This window comes from Scyliorhinus torazame, chromosome 26 (assembly GCF_047496885.1).
Source record: "Scyliorhinus torazame isolate Kashiwa2021f chromosome 26, sScyTor2.1, whole genome shotgun sequence".
Classification (NCBI taxonomy): domain Eukaryota; kingdom Metazoa; phylum Chordata; class Chondrichthyes; order Carcharhiniformes; family Scyliorhinidae; genus Scyliorhinus; species Scyliorhinus torazame.
The window spans coordinates 33,426,903-33,449,920 of record NC_092732.1 but is presented as its reverse complement, the minus strand read 5'-3'; the positions used below and the strand labels follow the sequence as shown (position 1 = coordinate 33,449,920).

General features: G+C 59.5%; 1 protein-coding gene across 1 annotated transcript in view; it reads left to right on the top strand.

Annotated features, from left to right (window-relative positions):
- The window catches only part of rfx5 (regulatory factor X, 5), a 65,767-nt gene that overhangs the window by 25,957 nt on the left and 16,792 nt on the right, over window positions 1-23,018 (top strand). Inside the window, 2 exon segments of the mRNA XM_072490593.1 lie at window positions 8,264-8,465; window positions 13,975-14,066. Coding sequence (XP_072346694.1) covers window positions 8,264-8,465; window positions 13,975-14,066 — 294 coding nt within the window.

Here is a 23,018-nt window from a genome sequence, read left to right as displayed (position 1 = left end):
TACTGAGGGAGCACCGCACTGTCAGAGGGTCAGTACTGAGGGAGTGCCGCACTGTCAGAGGGTCAGTGCTGAGGGAGTGCCGCACTGTCGGAGGGTCAGTACTGAGGGAGCCCCGCACTGTCAGAGGGTCAGTACTGAGGGAGCGCCGCACTGTCGGAGGGTCAGTACTGAGGGAGTGCCGCACTGTCAGAGGGTCAGTACTGAGGGAGTGCCGCACTGTCGGAGGGTCAGTACTGAGGGAGCGCCGCACTGTCAGAGGGTCAGTACTGAGGGAGCGCCGCACTGTCGGAGGGTCAGGACTGAGGGAGTGCCGCACTGTCAGAGGGTCAGTACTGAGGGAGTGCCGCACTGTCGGAGGGTCAGTACTGAGGGAGCGCCGCACTGTCAGAGGGTCAGTACTGAGGGAGCACCGCACTGTCAGAGGGTCAGTACTGAGGGAGCTCCGCACTGTGGGAGGGTCAGTACTGAGGGAGCTCCGCACTGTCAGAGGGTCAGTACTGAGGGAGCTCCGCACTGTCGGAGGGTCAGTACCGAGGGAGTGCCGCACTGTCAGAGGGTCAGTACTGAGGGGGCGCCGCACTGTCGGAGGGTCAGTACTGAGGGAGTGCCGCACTGTCGGAGGGTCAGTACTGAGGGAGTGCCGCACTGTCAGAGGGTCAGTACTGAGGGAGTGCCGCACTGTCAGAGGGTCAGTGCTGAGGGAGTGCCGCACTGTCAGAGGGTCAGTACTGAGGGAGTGCCGCACTGTCAGAGGGTCAGTACTGAGGGAGCGCCGCACTGTGGGAGGGTCAGTGCTGAGGGAGCGCCGCACTGTCAGAGGATCAGTACTGAGGGAGTGCCGCACTGTCAGAGGGTCAGTACTGAGGGAGCGCCGCACTGTGGGAGGGTCAGTACTGAGGGAGCGCCGCACTGTCAGAGGGTCAGTACTGAGGGAGCACCGCACTGTCAGAGGGTCAGTACTGAGGGAGCTCCGCACTGTGGGAGGGTCAGTACTGAGGGAGCTCCGCACTGTCAGAGGGTCAGTACTGAGGGAGCTCTGCACTGTCGGAGGGTCAGTACTGAGGGAGTGCCGCACTGTCAGAGGGTCAGTACTGAGGGAGCTCCGCACTGTCGGAGGGTCAGTACTGAGGGAGCGCCGCACTGTCAGAGGGTCAGTACTGAGGGAGCGCCGCACTGTGGGAGGGTCAGTACTGAGGGAGCTCCGCACTGTCAGAGGGTCAGTACTGAGGGAGCGCCGCACTGTGGGAGGGTCAGTACTGAGGGAGCTCCGCACTGTGGGAGGGTCAGTACTGAGGGAGCGCCGCACTGTCAGAGGGTCAGTACTGAGGAATGCCGCACTGTCAGAGGGTCAGTACTGAGGGAGTGCCGCACTGTGGGAGGGTCAGTACTGAGGGAGCGCCGCACTGTCAGAGGGTCAGTACTGAGGGAGTGCCGCACTGTCAGAGGGTCAGTACTGAGGGAGGGCCGCACTGAGGGAGGGTCAGTACTGAGGGAGCGCCGCACTATCGGAGGGTCAGTGCTGAGGGAGCGCCGCACTGTGGGAGGATCAGTACTGAGGGAGCGCCGCACTATCGGAGGGTCAGTACTGAGGGAGTACCGCACTGTGAGAGGGTCAGTACTGAGGGAGCACCGCACTGTCAGAGGGTCAGTACTGAGGGAGCGCCGCACTGTCAGAGGGTCAGTACTGAGGGAGTGCCGCACTGTCGGAGGGTCAGTACTGAGGGAGTGCCGCACTGTCAGAGGGTCAGTGCTGAGGGAGTGCCGCACTGTCGGAGGGTCAGTACTGAGGGAGCCCCGCACTGTCAGAGGGTCAGTACTGAGGAGCGCCGCACTGTCGGAGGGTCAGTACTGAGGGAGTGCCGCACTGTCAGAGGGTCAGTACTGAGGGAGTGCCGCACTGTCGGAGGGTCAGTACTGAGGGAGCGCCGCACTGTCAGAGGGTCAGTACTGAGGGAGCACCGCACTGTCAGAGGATCAGTACTGAGGGAGCTCCGCACTGTGGGAGGGTCAGTACTGAGGGAGCTCCGCACTGTCAGAGGGTCAGTACTGAGGGAGCTCCGCACTGTCGGAGGGTCAGTACTGAGGGAGTGCCGCACTGTCAGAGGGTCAGTACTGAGGGGGCGCCGCACTGTCGGAGGGTCAGTACTGAGGGAGTGCCGCACTGTCGGAGGGTCAGTACTGAGGGAGTGCCGCACTGTCAGAGGGTCAGTACTGAGGGAGTGCCGCACTGTCAGAGGGTCAGTGCTGAGGGAGTGCCGCACTGTCAGAGGGTCAGTACTGAGGGAGTGCCGCACTGTCAGAGGGTCAGTACTGAGGGAGCGCCGCACTGTGGGAGGGTCAGTGCTGAGGGAGCGCCGCACTGTCAGAGGGTCAGTACTGAGGGAGTGCCGCACTGTCAGAGGGTCAGTACTGAGGGAGCGCCGCACTGTGGGAGGGTCAGTACTGAGGGAGTGCCGCACTGTCGGAGGGTCAGTACTGAGGGAGCCCCGCACTGTCAGAGGGTCAGTACTGAGGGAGCGCCGCACTGTCGGAGGGTCAGTACTGAGGGAGTGCCGCACTGTCAGAGGGTCAGTACTGAGGGAGTGCCGCACTGTCAGAGGGTCAGTGCTGAGGGAGTGCCGCACTGTCAGAGGGTCAGTACTGAGGGAGTGCCGCACTGTCAGAGGGTCAGTACTGAGGGAGCGCCGCACTGTGGGAGGGTCAGTGCTGAGGGAGCGCCGCACTGTCAGAGGGTCAGTACTGAGGGAGTGCCGCACTGTCAGAGGGTCAGTACTGAGGGAGCGCCGCACTGTGGGAGGGTCAGTACTGAGGGAGTGCCGCACTGTCAGAGGGTCAGTACTGAGGGAGTGCCGCACTGTCGGAGGGTCAGTACTGAGGGAGCGCCGCACTGTGGGAGGTTCAGTACTGAGGGAGTGCCGCACTGTCGGAGGGTCAGTACTGAGGGAGCCCCGCACTGTCAGAGGGTCAGTACTGAGGGAGCGCCGCACTGTCGGAGGGTCAGTACTGAGGGAGTGCCGCACTGTCAGAGGGTCAGTACTGAGGGAGTGCCGCACTGTCGGAGGGTCAGTACTGAGGGAACGCCGCACTGTCAGAGGGTCAGTACTGAGGGAGTGCCGCACTGTCGGAGGGTCAGTACTGAGGGAGTGCCGCACTGTCAGAGGGTCAGTACTGAGGGAGTGCCGCACTGTCGGAGGGTCAGTACTGAGGGAGCGCCGCACTGTCAGAGGGTCAGTACTGAGGGAGCACCGCACTGTCAGAGGGTCAGTACTGAGGGAGCTCCGCACTGTGGGAGGGTCAGTACTGAGGGAGCTCCGCACTGTCAGAGGGTCAGTACTGAGGGAGCTCCGCACTGTCGGAGGGTCAGTACTGAGGGAGTGCCGCACTGTCAGAGGGTCAGTACTGAGGGAGCTCCGCACTGTCGGAGGGTCAGTACTGAGGGAGCGCCGCACTGTCAGAGGGTCAGTACTGAGGGAGCGCCGCACTGTGGGAGGGTCAGTACTGAGGGAGCGCCGCACTGTCAGAGGGTCAGTACCGAGGGAGCTCCGCACTGTGGGAGGTTCAGTACTGAGGGAGCGCCGCACTGTGGGAGGGTCAGTACTGAGGGAGCGCCGCACTGTGGGAGGGTCAGTACTGAGGGAGCGCCGCACTGTGGGAGGGTCAGTACTGAGGGAGTGCCGCACTGTCGGAGGATCAGTACTGAGGGAGCACCGCACTGTCGGAAGGTCAGTACTGAGGGCGCACCGCACTGTCAGAGGGTCAGCACTGAGGGAGTGCCGCACTGTCGGAGGGTCAGTACTGAGGGAGCGCCGCACTGTCGGAGGGTCAGTACTGAGGGAGCGCCGCATTGTCGGAGGGTCAGTACTGACGGAGCGCCGCACTGTGGGAGGGTCAGTACTGAGGGAGTGCCGCACTGTGGGAGGGTCAGTACTGAGGGAGCGTCGCACTGTCGGCGGGTCAGTACTGAGGGAGTGCCGCACTGTGGGAGGGTCAGTACTGAGGGAGCTCCGCACTGTGGGAGGGTCAGTACTGAGGGAGCGCCGCACTGTCAGAGGGTCAGTACTGAGGGAGTGCCGCACTGTCAGAGGGTCAGTACTGAGGGAGTGCCGCACTGTGGGAGGGTCAGTACTGAGGGAGCGCCGCACTGTGGGAGGGTCAGTACTGAGGGAGCGCCGCACTGTGGGAGGGTCAGTACTGAGGGAGCGCTGCACTGTCAGAGGGTCAGTGCTGAGGGAGTGCCGCACTGTCGGAGGGTCAGTACTGAGGGAGCCCCGCACTGTCAGAGGGTCAGTACTGAGGGAGCGCCGCACTGTCGGAGGGTCAGTACTGAGGGAGTGCCGCACTGTCAGAGGGTCAGTACTGAGGGAGTGCCGCACTGTCGGAGGGTCAGTACTGAGGGAGCGCCGCACTGTCAGAGGGTCAGTACTGAGGGAGCGCCGCACTGTCGGAGGGTCAGTACTGAGGGAGTGCCGCACTGTCAGAGGGTCAGTACTGAGGGAGTGCCGCACTGTCGGAGGGTCAGTACTGAGGGAGCGCCGCACTGTCAGAGGGTCAGTACTGAGGGAGCACCGCACTGTCAGAGGGTCAGTACTGAGGGAGCTCCGCACTGTGGGAGGGTCAGTACTGAGGGAGCTCCGCACTGTCAGAGGGTCAGTACTGAGGGAGCTCCGCACTGTCGGAGGGTCAGTACCGAGGGAGTGCCGCACTGTCAGAGGGTCAGTACTGAGGGGGCGCCGCACTGTCGGAGGGTCAGTACTGAGGGAGTGCCGCACTGTCGGAGGGTCAGTACTGAGGGAGTGCCGCACTGTCAGAGGGTCAGTACTGAGGGAGTGCCGCACTGTCAGAGGGTCAGTGCTGAGGGAGTGCCGCACTGTCAGAGGGTCAGTACTGAGGGAGTGCCGCACTGTCAGAGGGTCAGTACTGAGGGAGCGCCGCACTGTGGGAGGGTCAGTGCTGAGGGAGCGCCGCACTGTCAGAGGATCAGTACTGAGGGAGTGCCGCACTGTCAGAGGGTCAGTACTGAGGGAGCGCCGCACTGTGGGAGGGTCAGTACTGAGGGAGCGCCGCACTGTCAGAGGGTCAGTACAGAGGGAGTGCCGCACTGTCGGAGGGTCAGTACTGAGGGAGTGCCGCACTGTCAGAGGGTCAGTACTGAGGGAGTGCCGCACTGTCGGAGGGTCAGTACTGAGGGAGCGCCGCACTGTCAGAGGGTCAGTACTGAGGGAGCACCGCACTGTCAGAGGGTCAGTACTGAGGGAGCTCCGCACTGTGGGAGGGTCAATACTGAGGGAGCTCCGCACTGTCAGAGGGTCAGTACTGAGGGAGCTCCGCACTGTCGGAGGGTCAGTACTGAGGGAGTGCCGCACTGTCAGAGGGTCAGTACTGAGGGAGCTCCGCACTGTCGGAGGGTCAGTACTGAGGGAGTGCCGCACTGTCAGAGGGTCAGTACTGAGGGAGTGCCGCACTGTCAGAGGGTCAGTACTGAGGGAGCGCCGCACTGTGGGAGGGTCAGTGCTGAGGGAGCGCCGCACTTTCAGAGGGTCAGTACTGAGGGAGTGCCGCACTGTCAGAGGGTCAGTACTGAGGGAGCGCCGCACTGTGGGAGGGTCAGTACTGAGGGAGTGCCGCACTGTCAGAGGGTCAGTACTGAGGGAGTGCCGCACTGTCGGAGGATCAGTACTGAGGGAGCGCCGCACTGTGGGAGGTTCAGTACTGAGGGAGTGCCGCACTGTCGGAGGGTCAGTACTGAGGGAGCCCCGCACTGTCAGAGGGTCAGTACTGAGGGAGCGCCGCACTGTCGGAGGGTCAGTATTGAGGGAGTGCCGCACTGTCAGAGGGTCAGTACTGAGGGAGTGCCGCACTGTCAGAGGGTCAGTGCTGAGGGAGTGCCGCACTGTCAGAGGGTCAGTACTGAGGGAGTGCCGCACTGTCAGAGGGTCAGTACTGAGGGAGCGCCGCACTGTGGGAGGGTCAGTGCTGAGGGAGTGCCGCACTGTCAGAGGGTCAGTACTGAGGGAGTGCCGCACTGTCAGAGGGTCAGTACTGAGGGAGCGCCGCACTGTGGGAGGGTCAGTACTGAGGGAGTGCCGCACTGTCAGAGGGTCAGTACTGAGGGAGTGCCGCACTGTCGGAGGGTCAGTACTGAGGGAGCGCCGCACTGTGGGAGGTTCAGTACTGAGGGAGTGCCGCACTGTCGGAGGGTCAGTACTGAGGGAGCCCCGCACTGTCAGAGGGTCAGTACTGAGGGAGCGCCGCACTGTCGGAGGGTCAGTACTGAGGGAGTGCCGCACTGTCAGAGGGTCAGTACTGAGGGAGTGCCGCACTGTCGGAGGGTCAGTACTGAGGGAACGCCGCACTGTCAGAGGGTCAGTACTGAGGGAGTGCCGCACTGTCGGAGGGTCAGTACTGAGGGAGTGCCGCACTGTCAGAGGGTCAGTACTGAGGGAGTGCCGCACTGTCGGAGGGTCAGTACTGAGGGAGCGCCGCACTGTCAGAGGGTCAGTACTCAGGGAGCACCGCACTGTCAGAGGGTCAGTACTGAGGGAGCTCCGCACTGTGGGAGGGTCAGTACTGAGGGAGCTCCGCACTGTCAGAGGGTCAGTACTGAGGGAGCTCCGCACTGTCGGAGGGTCAGTACTGAGGGAGTGCCGCACTGTCAGAGGGTCAGTACTGAGGGAGCTCCGCACTGTCGGAGGGTCAGTACTGAGGGAGCGCCGCACTGTCAGAGGGTCAGTACTGAGGGAGCGCTGCACTGTGGGAGGGTCAGTACTGAGGGAGCGCCGCACTGTCAGAGGGTCAGTACCGAGGGAGCTCCGCACTGTGGGAGGTTCAGTACTGAGGGAGCGCCGCACTGTGGGAGGGTCAGTACTGAGGGAGCGCCGCACTGTGGGAGGGTCAGTACTGAGGGAGCGCCGCACTGTGGGAGGGTCAGTACTGAGGGAGTGCCGCACTGTCGGAGTGTCAGTACTGAGGGAGCACCGCACTGTCGGAAGGTCAGTACTGAGGGCGCACCGCACTGTCAGAGGGTCAGCACTGAGGGAGTGCCGCACTGTCGGAGGGTCAGTACTGAGGGAGCGCCGCACTGTCGGAGGGTCAGTACTGAGGGAGCGCCGCACTGTCGGAGGGTCAGTACTGAGGGAGCGCCGCACTGTCGGAGGGTCAGTACTGACGGAGCGCCGCACTGTGGGAGGGTCAGTACTGAGGGAGTGCCGCACTGTGGGAGGGTCAGTACTGAGGGAGCGTCGCACTGTGGGAGGGTCAGTACTGAGGGAGCGCCGCACTGTGGGAGCCTCAGTACTGAGGGAGTGCCGCACTGTGGGAGGGTCAGTACTGAGGGAGCGCCGCACTGTGGGAGGGTCAGTACTGTGGGAGCGCCGCACTGTGGGAGTGTCAGTACTGAGGGAGCGCCGCACTGTCGGAGGGTCAGTACTGAGGGAGTGCCGCACTGTCGGAGGGTCAGTTCTGAGGGAGCGCCGCACTGTCGGAGGGTCAGTACTGAGGGAGTGCCGCACTGTGGGAGGGTCAGTACTGAGGGAACGTCGCACTGTCGGAGGGTCAGTACTGAGGGAGTGCTGCACTGTGGGAGGGTCAGTACTGAGGGAGCGCCGCACTGTGGGAGCCTCAGTACTGAGGGAGTGCCGCACTGTGGGAGGGTCAGTACTGAGGGAGCGCCGCACTGTGGGCGGGTCAGTACTGAGGGAGCGCCGCACTGTGGGAGGGTCAGTACTGAGGAAGCGCCGCACTGTCGGAGGGTCAGTACTGAGGGAGCGCCGCACTGTGGGAGGGTCAGTACTGAGGGAGCACTGCAGTGTCGGAGGGTCAGTACTGAGGGAGCGCCGCACTGTCGGAGGGTCAGGACTGAGGGAGCGCCGCACTGTCGGAGGGTCAGTACTGAGGGTGTGTCGCACTGTGGAAGGGTCAGTACTGAGGGAGCGCCGCACTGTGGGAGGGTCAGTACTGAGGGAGCGCCGCACTGTGGGAGGGTCAGTACTGAGGGAGCGCCGCACTGTGGGAGGGTCAGTACTGAGGGACCCAATATCCCTCCCTCAGGTTAGCATCATTGCAGCTGACGACCTGGATTATTGTGACGTTGCTGTTGGCGGGATCTGGCTGTGCTGAAATTGACTGACGAGATAACTCGTGTTCGGGCGCAGATCAGCCGTAACCGAGTGGAAGAGGAACGGGACTGAGGGGCCGAGTACCCCCCCCCGCAATATCACAATGCTGCTAACTAACTGGGACGTCTGCTGCTTCTCTGTCTCAACAGCTGGAAGCCAAGGAGGCGGACAAGACGCACCAGGACGAGACGCTGATGTCGGCTGCCATCAGCCTGATCTGCGAGTGGGCCCAGCGGGTGCTGATGCGGCAATTCGACACCGTGGTGGACCTGGCCCGTTTCCTGGTCAAGGAGCACCTCATCAGCCCCAGGACCAAGAACGCTGCCTTGGTGATGGAGGAGGTGATGACCGGTGAGCAACAGGAGGCCGGGTGTCCCCTTCAACCAACCCCCCCCCCCCCCCCGCCCAACACCCCATTGGACTCGGAGTCGCAACACAGCTTAAATTAACCCTTCATTAAAAAATGTATTCCGTTTATTCCAGTCACCAGGTTTGTAAATGTAAACACTGCCCAGTCATTCCAGTCACCAGGATTGTAAATGTAAACACTGCCCAGTTATTCCAGTCACCAGGATTGTAAATTTAAACACTGCCCAGTTATTCCAGTCACCAGGATTGTAAATGTAAACACTGCCCAGTTATTCCAGTCACCAGGATTGTAAATGTAAACACTGCCCAGTTATTCCAGTCACCAAGTTTGTAAATGTAAACACTGCCCAGTTATTCCAGTCACCAGGATTGTAAATGTAAACACTGCCCAGTTATTCCAGTCACCAGGATTGTAAATGTAAACACTGCCCAGTTATTCCAGTCACCAGGATTGTAAATGTAAACACTGCCCAGTCATTCCAGTCACCAGGATTGTAAATGTAAACACTGCCCAGTTATTCCAGTCACCAGGATTGTAAATGTAAACACTGCCCAGTCATTCCAGTCACCAGGATTGTAAATGTAAACACTGCCCAGTTATTCCAGTCACCAGGATTGTAAATTTAAACACTGCCCAGTTATTCCAGTCACCAAGTTTGTAAATGTAAACACTGCCCAGTTATTCCAGTCACCAGGATTGTAAATGTAAACACTGCCCAGTTATTCCAGTCACCAGGATTGTAAATTTAAACACTGCCCAGTTATTCCAGTCACCAAGTTTGTAAATGTAAACACTGCCCAGTTATTCCAGTCACCAGGATTGTAAATGTAAACACTGCCCAGTTATTCCAGTCACCAGGATTGTAAATGTAAACACTGCCCAGTCATTCCAGTCACCAGGATTGTAAATGTAAACACTGCCCAGTCATTCCAGTCACCAGGATTGTAAATGTAAACACTGCCCAGTTATTCCAGTCACCAGGTTTGTAAATGTAAACACTGCCCAGTCATTCCAGTCACCAGGATTGTAAATGTAAACACTGCCCAGTTATTCCAGTCACCAGGATTGTAAATGTAAACACTGCCCAGTTATTCCAGTCACCAGGATTGTAAATGTAAACACTGCCCAGTCATTCCAGTCACCAGGATTGTAAATGTAAACACTGCCCAGTTATTCCAGTCACCAGGATTGTAAATGTAAACACTGCCCAGTCATTCCAGTCACCAGGTTTGTAAATGTAAACACTGCCCAGTCATTCCAGTCACCAGGATTGTAAATGTAAACACTGCCCAGTCATTCCAGTCACCAGGATTGTAAATGTAAACACTGCCCAGTTATTCCAGTCACCAGGATTGTAAATGTAAACACTGCCCAGTTATTCCAGTCACCAGGATTGTAAATGTAAACACTGCCCAGTCATTCCAGTCACCAGGATTGTAAATGTAAACACTGCCCAGTTATTCCAGTCACCAGGATTGTAAATGTAAACACTGCCCAGTCATTCCAGTCACCAGGATTGTAAATGTAAACACTGCCCAGTTATTCCAGTCACCAGGATTGTAAATGTAAACACTGCCCAGTCATTCCAGTCACCAGGATTGTAAATGTAAACACTGCCCAGTTATTCCAGTCACCAGGATTGTAAATGTAAACACTGCCCAGTTATTCCAGTCACCAGGATTGTAAATGTAAACACTGCCCAGTTATTCCAGTCACCAGGTTTGTAAATGTAAACACTGCCCAGTTATTCCAGTCACCAGGATTGTAAATGTAAACACTGCCCAGTTATTCCAGTCACCAGGATTGTAAATGTAAATACTGCCCAGTTATTCCAGTCACCAGGTTTGTAAATGTAAACACTGCCCAGTTATTCCAGTCACCAGGATTGTAAATGTAAACACTGCCCAGTTATTCCAGTCACCAGGATTGTAACTTTAAACACAATTAACTTTTAATAAAGAACAATAACTATAATTAAATAGACGCACATGCGCACACACACACAAGATAGACAAACACAGAGGGGAAAGAGGGGTGTAAAAAACATGAAGTGAAAGGCTGATTCGGGTGGATGCCTTCCAGTCAGATTCTTTCAGTCGAGGCCTCCAGTTGGATGACGTCTTTTCCTTCAGTGCGTAATGGGGTTTTCACTATCGACCCTATTTGGGGGCAGCACGGTAGCCTTGTGGCTAGCACAATTGCTTCACAGCTCCAGGGTCCCAGGTTCGATTCTGGCTTGGGTCACTGTGCGGAGTCTGCACATCCTCCCCGTGTCTGCGTGGGTTTCCTCCGGGTGCTCCGGTTTCCTCCCACAGTCCAAAGATGTGCGGGTTAGGTGGATTGGCCGTGCTAAATTGTCCCTTAGTGTCCAAAGATGTGCGGGTTAGGTGGATTGGCCGTGCTAAATTGTCCCTTAGTGTCCAAAGATGTGCTGGTTAGGTGGATTGGCCGTACTAAATTGTCCGTTAGTGTCCAAAGATGTGCGGGTTAGGGGGATTGGCCGTGCTAAATTGTCCCTTAGTGTCCAAAATTGCCCTTAGTGTTGGGTGGGGTTACTGGGTTATGGGGATAGGGTGGCGGTGTTGACCTTGGGTAGGGTGCTCTTTCCAAGAGCCGGTGCAGACTCGATGGGCTGAATGGCCTCCTTCTGCTCTGTAAATTCTATGACCCGTCAGGGTTCTCGAGACCTCGCCGCAGACTCAGAAACAACAGGCAGGAAGCATTTGGGAGACAGAGAGAGAGAGAGAGAGAGAGAGAGAGAGCAACACACAGCCTCTCCTCTCAGAACAAAGAACAAAGAACAAAGAAATGTACAGCACAGGAACAGGCCCTTCGGCCCTCCAAGCCCGCGCCGACCATACTGCCCGACTAAACTACAATCTTCTACACTTCCTGGGTCCGTATCCTTCTATTCCCATCCTATTCATATATAGGTCCAGGATCTTTCCCTGCTGGGTCTTCTGAACACCTGGCAGAACCCAATCGCTGTCTGTTGCCAGGCAGAATATTGTCCCTGGCCAATCTATTGGCCAGCAGTTAACCAATCGAGCCAAATCCTTCCGATCTCTCGGGCGTCAGGAAACCTGAGTTCGTCTGTTTAAAAGCTAAATCTTCACAGCACAGTTTAGATACAGATTTATTGTCACGTGTACCGAGGTACAGTGGAAAATATTGTTCTGCATACAGTCCAGACAGATCGCTCCATACATGAATACTAAAGAAATATGTAAACACACAATGTAAATACATGGACACATTTGGGTAGCACACTTGGTGACGCAGTGGCTAGCACTGCCGCCTCATGGCGCCGAGGACCTGGGTTCGATCCCGGCCCCATGTGGAGTTTGCACATTCTCCGCCGTGCCTGCGTGGGCCTCACCCCCCCACAACCCAAAGCTGTGCACGGTAGGTGAGTTGGCCACGCTAAGTTACCCCTTAATTGGAAAAAATGTTTTTGAAAAAGGTGAGTCACCGCCATGCATTGAAGGCTGGGGAGGGGGGTGGGGGGAGGCGAGGGAAGCTGGATAAAGACATGAGGGAGAAAAGAATAGTGGGACATGTTGATAGAGGTGAGATGAGTGAGTGGGGAGGATACTTGTGTGGAGGTCTTGCGAAAACCACACACGGCCCAAGTCAGACCGCACCTGGAATACCGTGGACAGTTTTGATCCCATCTGAGGAAAGATACACCGACATTGGAGGCAGTCCAGACCCCGGGTACGGAGGAGTTTACTCATGAGCAGGTTGGGCCTCTGCTCATTGGAGTTTAGAAGATTGAAAGGCGACCGCATTGGGACATATGGGATTCTCAGGGGGTTTGACAGGGTCGATGCTGAGAGGTTGTTTCCTCTTGCGGGAGAGTGGCGGACCAGAGGGCAGAATCTCAGAGTCGGGGGGGGGGGGGGGGGTCGCCCGCTAGACGCCTGCTGATCTTGTTACCTTGTCTTTTATTTTGTTTTTATCCCAAATTCACTGCTAATCTCGTTTGAGACAGAGACGAGGAGGAATTTCTTCTCTCAGAGGGGAGTGAATGTGGAATTCTTCACCACAGAGAGCTGTAGGGGGCGGGGCGTTAAGTATGTTCGAGGCTGAGAGACGCAGATTTCTAATCAGCAGGGGAATCAGGATGTTATCTGCGAGAGTGTCTCAAATCCCCAAAGGATAACCTGAAATGCTGGATCTTAGCGGTGTATTTTTGTTTGAAACAATCTAACCCAATGAGGAACCAGTCGCTGTGTAAACAAGTAATGAAGAATATTCGTTAAAGTTAAAGAAAAAAACAAACAAAAGATTAATATACACCATGACACTTTGGTACATTGATAGCTGAACCCATCGTTTTACCTGACGTTACCTTTTGTTTCCCAAAATATACCCACATTCCCTGAACTCACTGAGTCACCCCCTTTTCTCAAGCAACATCCAACTTTAGTAACCCTCTCTAGGTCAAATCCAGATAATAGTTACCACACAATACCGCTCAGGTGAGTAAGTCTGGGAAATGTCACTTCCTGGTCGAGTGAAGGCTCGAAACTACACCCTCTAGACGAGGCTCTCTGCAACCTGCTGTGTCTCTAAATGTTCGCTGGAACCGGCCTCCGTGGCTCAGGTCGCAGATGGAACTGACATGTCCAATTGTTTTGAAAGAAATTTCCAACGAAGGGGCAATTTTAGCGCGGCCAATCCACCTCCCCTGCACATCTTTGGGCCGTGGGGGTGAGACCCACGCAGACACGGGAAGAATGTGCAGACCCCATACGGATAGTGATCCGGGGCCGGGATCGATCCCGGGTCCTCGGCACCATGAGGAAGCAGTGCTAACCGCTGTGCCGACCCTGTCTGAATTTTGGATGGAGAACTAGCCCCCCCCCCTCCCCACTGAAGTTGCCAGCATATTCCTTCCTGTGGATTCTGATCTCTACCCCTCTCATATTTAGAAATTATCATTTGGATTGCCCCACTCATCTCCGGTCAACAATGTGTCTGACGTGGCCAACCGCACTTCATTGCCTCTGGACGCCTGCTAACCTCATTACTGGGAAAATTGCACCTTATTACTCCGCTAGGCGCCTGCTAATCTTGTTACCTTGTCTTTCATTTTGTTTTCATCTCAAATTCACTGCTAATCTCCCAAATTCCTAACAAAGGTTTATGGGGAGAAGGCGGGAAAGGGGGAGTTGAGGATTGTCACATCAGCTCAGTCGTGATCTCATGGAGTGGCGGAGCAGACTCGCTGGGTCGAGTGGCCTCCTTCTGCTCTGACGCTTGTGTAGAGCAGAGACGCCATCCCGGGGGGGGGGGTGGGGGGGTGCGGGGGGGCGGAGGGGCCGAAGGGCCTGATTTGGAGCGGTTTCGTCCCAGAGATAGAGAGGGTGGAGACATGAGCTGAGGCGGAGACATTGACGCAAACGGGGAAATTGTAAGTGTCTCTGCCGAAGCTTTCTTTTTCCTTTGCAATTCTCAACTCACGTGGAGCTGGTTGCCTTGCAGAAAACATACTGCAGTCACAGAAGGACCCAAAGCTGCGACAGCGGCCGAAGAACGCAGGGCAAGAGAGCGAGGAGAAAACGCAGGACCCGCAGGTGAGTGAGCCCGTTTCTCGTAACTCATTCCTGGCAGGTGAGGGCACTCCCAGGGGCCACAGCTTGGTTGGAACCCAGCGGCTCCACAGGGGCAGGTAAGTGTCAGCCACCTCGAAGCAGGACTGCCATCGATGCGCAGACCCGGCAGAGCCCACTCCCTCCTCGGGCTTCAGGGTGACGGTTCCAATTGCACAGTTGCGTCTCTTCAGTCGGGCGTCATGGGTTAAGGTTCCCGACTCCAGAGATTCTAGCCCCTCAATCAAAACCGACATTCCCAATGCATGTACTGAGGGAGCTCCGCATTGGCGGGGGGTCAGTACTGAGGGAGTGTCGGACTGAGGGAGGGTCAGTACTGAGGGAGCGCTGCACTGTGGGAGGGTCAGTACTGAGGGAGCGCCGCACTGTGGGAGGGTCAGTGCTGAGGGAGCTCCGCATTGGCGGAGGGTCAGTACTGAGGGAGTGTCGGACTGAGGGAGGGTCAGTACTGAGGGAGCTCCGCATTGGCGGAGGGTCAGTACTGAGGGAGTGTCGGACTGAGTGAGGGTCAGTACTGAGGGAGTGCCGCACTGTTGGAGGGTGGGTATGGAGGGAGCGCCGCACTGTCGGAGGGTCACGACTGAGGGAGCTCCACATTGTCGGAGGGTCAGTACTGATGGAGTGCCGCACTGAGGGAGGGTCAGTACTGAGGGAGCACCGCACTGTCGGAGGGTCAGTGCTGAGGGGGTGCCGCACTTTGGGAGGGTCAGTACTGAGGGAGTGCTGCACTGTGGGAGGGCCAGTATTGAGGGAGCGCCGCACTGTCAGAGGGTCAGTACTGAGGGAGTGCTGCACTGTGGGAGGGTCAGTACTGAGGGAGTGCCGCACTGTCGGAGGGTCAGTGCTGAGGGGGTGCCGCACCGTGTGAGGGTCAGTACTGAGGAGCTCCGTACTGTGGGAGGGTCAGTACTGAGAGGGTGCCGCACTGTGAGAGGGTCAGCACTGAGGGAGCTCCGCACTGTGGGAGGGTCAGTACTGAGGGAGTGCCGCACTGTGGGAGTGTCAGTACTGAGGGAGTGCCGTACTGTGGGAGGGTCAGTACTGAGGGAGCTCCGCACTGTGGGAGGGTCAGTACTGAGGGAGTGCCGTACTGTCGGAGGATCAGTGCTGAGGGAGCGCCGCACGGTCGGAGAGTCAGTACTGAGGGAGTGCCGCACTGTGGGAGGGTCAGTACTGAGGGAGCTCCGCACTGTGGGAGGGTCAGTACTGAGGGAGTGCCGCACTGTGGGAGTGTCAGTACTGAGGGAGTGCCGTACTGTGGGAGGGTCAGTACTGAGGGAGCTCCGTACTGTGGGAGGGTCAGTACTGAGGGAGTGCCGCACTGTCAGAGGGTCAGTACTGAGGGAGTGCCGCACTGTCGGAGGGTCAGTACTGAGGGAGTGCCGCACTGTCAGAGGGTCAGTACTGAGGGAGTGCCGCTCTGTCGGAGGGTCAGTACTGAGGGAGCACCGCACTGTCAGAGGGTCAGTACTGAGGGAGCGCCGCACTGTGGGAGGGTCAGTACTGAGGGAGTGCCGCACTGTGGGAGGGTCAGTACTGAGGGAGTGCCGCACTGTGGGAGGGTCAGTACTGAGGGAGTGCCACACTGTCGGAGGGTCAGTACTGAGGGAGCGCCGCACTGTGGGAGGGTCAGTACTGAGGGAGCGCCGCACTTTGGGAGGGTCAGTACTGAGGGAGTGCCACACTGTCGGAGGGTCAGTACTGAGGGAGCGCAGCACTGTGGGAGGGTCAGTACTGAGGGAGCGCCGCACTGTGGGAGGGTCAGCACTGAGGGAGTGCCACACTGTCGGAGGGTCAGTACTGAGGGAGCGCCGCACTGTGGGAGGGTCAGTACTGAGGGAGTGCCACACCGTGGGAGAGTTAGTACTGAGGGAGCTCCGCACTGTGGGAGGGTCAGTACTGAGGGAGTGCCGCACTGTCAGAGGGTCAGTACTGAGGGAGTGCCGCACTGTCGGAGCGTCAGTACTGAGGGAGTGCCGCACTGTCAGAGGGTCAGTACTGAGGGAGTGCCGCACTGTCAGAGAGTCAGTACTGAGGGAGTGCTGCACTGTGGGAGGGTCAGTACTGAGGGAGTGCCGCACTGTCGGAGGGTCAGTGCTGAGGGGGTGCCGCACCGTGTGAGGGTCAGTACTGAGGAGCTCCGTACTGTGGGAGGGTCAGTACTGAGGGGGTGCCGCACTGTCAGAGGGTCAGTACTGAGGGAGTGCCGCACTGTCGGAGGGTCAGTACTGAGGGAGTGCCGCACTGTCAGAGGGTCAGTACTGAGGGAGTGCCGCTCTGTCGGAGGGTCAGTACTGAGGGAGCACCGCACTGTCAGAGGGTCAGTACTGAGGGAGCGCCGCACTGTGGGAGGGTCAGTACTGAGGGAGTGCCGCACTGTGGGAGGGTCAGTACTGAGGGAGTGCCGCACTGTGGGAGGGTCAGTACTGAGGGAGTGCCGCACTGTGGGAGGGTCAGTACTGAGGGAGTGCCGCACTGTCAGAGGGTCAGTACTGAGGGAGTGCCGCTCTGTCGGAGGGTCAGTACTGAGGGAGCACCGCACTGTCAGAGGGTCAGTACTGAGGGAGCACCGCACTGTCAGAGGGTCAGTACTGAGGGAGCGCCGCACTGTGGGAGGGTCAGTACTGAGGGAGTGCCGCACTGTGGGAGGGTCAGTACTGAGGTAGTGCCGCACTGTGGGAGGGTCAGTACTGAGGGAGTGCCGCACTGTGGGAGGGTCAGTACTGAGGGAGTGCCACACCGTGGGAGGGTCAGTACTGAGGGAGTGCCGCACTGGGGGAGGGTCAGTACTGAGGGAGCGCCGCACTGTGGGAGGGTCAGTACTGAGGGAGTGCCGCACTGGGGGAGGGTCAGTACTGAGGGAGCGCCGCACTGTCAGAGAGTCAGTACTGAGGGAGCGCCGCTCTGTGGGAGGGTCAGTGCTGAGGGAGCTCCGCACTGTGGGAGGGTCAGTACTGAGGGAGCGCCGCTCTGTGGGAGGGTCAGTACTGAGGGAGCGCCGCACTGTGGGAGGGTCAGTGCTGAGGGAGATCCGCACTGTGGGATGGTCAGTACTGAGGGAGCGCCGCTCTGTGGGAGGGTCAGTACTGAGGGAGCGCCGCACTGTGGGAGGGTCAGTACTGAGGTAGCACCGCACTGGGAGGGTCAGTACTGAGGGAGCGCCGCACTGTGGAAGGGTCAGTACTGAGGGAGCCCTGCACTGTCAGAGGGTCAGTGCTGAGGGAGCTCCGCACTGTGGGGGGGTCAGTACTGAGGGAGCGCCGCACTGTGGGAGGGTCAGTACTGAGGGAGTGCCGCACTGTCAGAGAGTCAGTACTGAGGGAGTGCCGCACTGTGGGAGGGTCAGTACCGAGGGAGCGCCGCACTGTCAGAGGGTCAGTACTGAGGGAGCGCCGCACTGTGGGAGGGTCAGTACTGAGGGAGCTCCGCACTGTGGGAGGGTCAGTACTGAGGGAGTGCCGCACTGGGGGAGGGTCAGTACTGAGGGAGCGCCGCACTGTGGGAGGGGCAGTACTGAGGGAGTGCCGCACTGTGGGAGGGTCAGTACCTAGGGAGCGCCGCACTGTGGGAGGGTTAGAACTGAGGGAGTGCCGCACTGGGGGAGGGTCAGTACTGAGGGAGCGCCGCACTGTCAGAGAGTCAGTACTGAGGGAGCGCCGCTCTGTGGGAGGGTCAGTGCTGAGGGAGCTCCGCACTGTGGGAGGGTCAGTACTGAGGGAGCGCCGCTCTGTGGGAGGGTCAGTACTGAGGGAGCGCCGCACTGTGGGAGGGTCAGTGCTGAGGGAGCTCCGCACTGTGGGAGGATCAGTACTGAGGGAGCGCCGCTCTGTGGGAGGGTCAGTACTGAGGGAGCGCCGCACTGTGGGAGGGTCAGTACTGAGGTAGCACCGCACTGGGAGGGTCAGTACTGAGGGAGCGCCGCACTGTGGGAGGGTCAGTACTGAGGGAGCGCTGCACTGTCAGAGGGTCAGTGCTGAGGGAGCTCCGCACTGTGGCGGGGTCAGTACTGAGGGAGTGTCGGACTGAGGGAGGGTCAGTACTGAGGGAGCGCTGCACTGTGGGAGGGTCAGTACTGAGGGAGCGCCGCACTGTGGGAGGGTCAGTGCTGAGGGAGCTCCGCATTGGCGGAGGGTCAGTACTGAGGGAGTGTCGGACTGAGGGAGGGTCAGTACTGAGGGAGCTCCGCATTGGCGGAGGGTCAGTACTGAGGGAGTGTCGGACTGAGTGAGGGTCAGTACTGAGGGAGTGCCGCACTGTTGGAGGGTGGGTATGGAGGGAGCGCCGCACTGTCGGAGGGTCACGACTGAGGAAGCTCCACATTGTCGGAGGGTCAGTACTGATGGAGTGCCGCACTGAGGGAGGGTCAGTACTGAGGGAGCACCGCACTGTCGGAGGGTCAGTGCTGAGGGGGTGCCGCACTTTGGGAGGGTCAGTACTGAGGGAGTGCTGCACTGTGGGAGGGCCAGTATTGAGGGAGCGCCGCACTGTCAGAGGGTCAGTACTGAGGGAGTGCTGCACTGTGGGACGGTCAGTACTGAGGGAGTGCCGCACTGTCGGAGGGTCAGTGCTGAGGGGGTGCCGCACCGTGTGAGGGTCAGTACTGAGGAGCTCCGTACTGTGGGAGGGTCAGTACTGAGAGGGTGCCGCACTGTGAGAGGGTCAGCACTGAGGGAGCTCCGCACTGTGGGAGGGTCAGTACTGAGGGAGTGCCGCACTGTGGGAGTGTCAGTACTGAGGGAGTGCCGTACTGTGGGAGGGTCAGTACTGAGGGAGCTCCGCACTGTGGGAGGGTCAGTACTGAGGGAGTGCCGTACTGTCGGAGGATCAGTGCTGAGGGAGCGCCGCACGGTCGGAGAGTCAGTACTGAGGGAGTGCCGCACTGTGGGAGGGTCAGTACTGAGGGAGCTCCGCACTGTGGGAGGGTCAGTACTGAGGGAGTGCCGCACTGTGGGAGTGTCAGTACTGAAGGAGTGCCGTACTGTGGGAGGGTCAGTACTGAGGGAGCTCCGTACTGTGGGAGGGTCAGTACTGAGGGAGTGCCGCACTGTCAGAGGGTCAGTACTGAGGGAGTGCCGCACTGTCGGAGGGTCAGTACTGAGGGAGTGCCGCACTGTCAGAGGGTCAGTACTGAGGGAGTGCCGCTCTGTCGGAGGGTCAGTACTGAGGGAGCACCGCACTGTCAGATGGTCAGTACTGAGGGAGCGCCGCACTGTGGGAGGGTCAGTACTGAGGGAGTGCCGCACTGTGGGAGGGTCAGTACTGAGGGAGTGCCGCACTGTGGGAGGGTCAGTACTGAGGGAGTGCCACACTGTCGGAGGGTCAGTACTGAGGGAGCGCCGCACTGTGGGAGGGTCAGTACTGAGGGAGCGCCGCACTTTGGGAGGGTCAGTACTGAGGGAGTGCCACACTGTCGGAGGGTCAGTACTGAGGGAGCGTCGCACTGTGGGAGGGTCAGTACTGAGGGAGCGCCGCACTGTGGGAGGGTCAGCACTGAGGGAGTGCCACACTGTCGGAGGGTCAGTACTGAGGGAGCGCCGCACTGTGGGAGCGTCAGTACTGAGGGAGTGCCACACCGTGGGAGAGTTAGTACTGAGGGAGCTCCGCACTGTGGGAGGGTCAGTACTGAGGGAGTGCCGCACTGTCAGAGGGTCAGTACTGAGGGAGTGCCGCACTGTCGGAGGGTCAGTACTGAGGGAGTGCCGCACTGTCAGAGGGTCAGTACTGAGGGAGTGCCGCACTGTCAGAGAGTCAGTACTGAGGGAGTGCTGCACTGTGGGAGGGTCAGTACTGAGGGAGTGCCGCACTGTCGGAGGGTCAGTGCTGAGGGGGTGCCGCACCGTGTGAGGGTCAGTACTGAGGAGCTCCGTACTGTGGGAGGGTCAGTACTGAGGGGGTGCCGCACTGTCAGAGGGTCAGTACTGAGGGAGTGCCGCACTGTCGGAGGGTCAGTACTGAGGGAGTGCCGCACTGTCAGAGGGTCAGTACTGAGGGAGTGCCGCTCTGTCGGAGGGTCAGTACTGAGGGAGCACCGCACTGTCAGAGGGTCAGTACTGAGGGAGCGCCGCACTGTGGGAGGGTCAGTACTGAGGGAGTGCCGCACTGTGGGAGGGTCAGTACTGAGGGAGTGCCGCACTGTGGGAGGGTCAGTACTGAGGGAGTGCCACACTGTCGGAGGGTCAGTACTGAGGGAGCGCCGCACTGTGGGAGGGTCAGTACTGAGGGAGTGCCGCACTGTGGGAGGATCAGTACTGAGGGAGTGCCACACCGTGGGAGAGTCAGTACTGAGGGAGCTCCGCACTGTGGGAGGGTCAGTACTGAGGGAGTGCCGCACTGTCAGAGGGTCAGTACTGAGGGAGTGCCGCACTGTCGGAGGGTCAGTACTGAGGGAGTGCCGCACTGTGGGAGGGTCAGTACCGAGGGAGCGCCGCACTGTCAGAGGGTCAGTACAGAGGGAGCGCCGCACTGTGGGAGGGTCAGTACTGAGGGAGCTCCGCACTGTGGGAGGGTCAGTACTGAGGGAGTGCCGCACTGGGGGAGGGTCAGTACTGAGGGAGCGCCGCACTGTGGGAGGGTCAGTCCTGAGGGAGTGCCGCACTGGGGGAGGGTCAGTACTGAGGGAGCGCCGCACTGTCAGAGTCAGTACTGAGGGAGCGCCGCTCTGTGGGAGGGTCAGTGCTGAGGGAGCTCCGCACTGTGGGAGGGTCAGTACTGAGGGAGCGCCGCTCTGTGGGAGGGTCAGTACTGAGGGAGCGCCGCACTGTGGGAGGGTCAGTGCTGAGGGAGCTCCGCACTGTGGGAGGGTCAGTACTGAGGGAGCGCCGCTCTGTGGGAGGGTCAGTACTGAGGGAGCGCCGCACTGTGGGAGGGTCAGTACTGAGGTAGCACCGCACTGGGAGGGTCAGTACTGAGGGAGCGCCGCACTGTGGAAGGGTCAGTACTGAGGGAGCCCTGCACTGTCAGAGGGTCAGTGCTGAGGGAGCTCCGCACTGTGGGGGGGTCAGTACTGAGGGAGCGCCGCACTGTGGGAGGGTCAGTGCTGAGGGAGCTCCGCATTGGCGGAGGGTCAGTACTGAGGGAGTGTCGGACTGAGGGAGGGTCAGTACTGAGGGAGCTCCGCATTGGCGGAGGGTCAGTACTGAGGGAGCGTCGGACTGAGTGAGGGTCAGTACTGAGGGAGTGCCGCACTGTTGGAGGGTGGGTATGGAGGGAGCGCCGCACTGTCGGAGGGTCACGACTGAGGGAGCTCCACATTGTCGGAGGGTCAGTACTGATGGAGTGCCGCACTGAGGGAGGGTCAGTACTGAGGGAGCACCGCACTGTCGGAGGGTCAGTGCTGAGGGGGTGCCGCACTTTGGGAGGGTCAGTACTGAGGGAGTGCTGCACTGTGGGAGGGCCAGTATTGAGGGAGCGCCGCACTGTCAGAGGGTCAGTACTGAGGGAGTGCTGCACTGTGGGAGGGTCAGTACTGAGGGAGTGCCGCACTGTCGGAGGGTCAGTGCTGAGGGGGTGCCGCACCGTGTGAGGGTCAGTACTGAGGAGCTCCGTACTGTGGGAGGGTCAGTACTGAGAGGGTGCCGCACTGTGAGAGGGTCAGCACTGAGGGAGCTCCGCACTGTGGGAGGGTCAGTACTGAGGGAGTGCCGCACTGTGGGAGTGTCAGTACTGAGGGAGTGCCGTACTGTGGGAGGGTCAGTACTGAGGGAGCTCCGCACTGTGGGAGGGTCAGTACTGAGGGAGTGCCGTACTGTCGGAGGATCAGTGCTGAGGGAGCGCCGCACGGTCGGAGAGTCAGTACTGAGGGAGTGCCGCACTGTGGGAGGGTCAGTACTGAGGGAGCTCCGCACTGTGGGAGGGTCAGTACTGAGGGAGTGCCGCACTGTGGGAGTGTCAGTACTGAGGGAGTGCCGTACTGTGGGAGGGTCAGTACTGAGGGAGCTCCGTACTGTGGGAGGGTCAGTACTGAGGGAGTGCCGCACTGTCAGAGGGTCAGTACTGAGGGAGTGCCGCACTGTCGGAGGGTCAGTACTGAGGGAGTGCCGCACTGTCAGAGGGTCAGTACTGAGGGAGTGCCGCTCTGTCGGAGGGTCAGTACTGAGGGAGCACCGCACTGTCAGAGGGTCAGTACTGAGGGAGCGCCGCACTGTGGGAGGGTCAGTACTGAGGGAGTGCCGCACTGTGGGAGGGTCAGTACTGAGGGAGTGCCGCACTGTGGGAGGGTCAGTACTGAGGGAGTGCCACACTGTCGGAGGGTCAGTACTGAGGGAGCGCCGCACTGTGGGAGGGTCAGTACTGAGGGAGCGCCGCACTTTGGGAGGGTCAGTACTGAGGGAGTGCCACACTGTCGGAGGGTCAGTACTGAGGGAGCGCAGCACTGTGGGAGGGTCAGTACTGAGGGAGCGCCGCACTGTGGGAGGGTCAGCACTGAGGGAGTGCCACACTGTCGGAGGGTCAGTACTGAGGGAGCGCCGCACTGTGGGAGGGTCAGTACTGAGGGAGTGCCACACCGTGGGAGAGTTAGTACTGAGGGAGCTCCGCACTGTGGGAGGGTCAGTACTGAGGGAGTGCCGCACTGTCAGAGGGTCAGTACTGAGGGAGTGCCGCACTGTCGGAGCGTCAGTACTGAGGGAGTGCCGCACTGTCAGAGGGTCAGTACTGAGGGAGTGCCGCACTGTCAGAGAGTCAGTACTGAGGGAGTGCTGCACTGTGGGAGGGTCAGTACTGAGGGAGTGCCGCACTGTCGGAGGGTCAGTGCTGAGGGGGTGCCGCACCGTGTGAGGGTCAGTACTGAGGAGCTCCGTACTGTGGGAGGGTCAGTACTGAGGGGGTGCCGCACTGTCAGAGGGTCAGTACTGAGGGAGTGCCGCACTGTCGGAGGGTCAGTACTGAGGGAGTGCCGCACTGTCAGAGGGTCAGTAC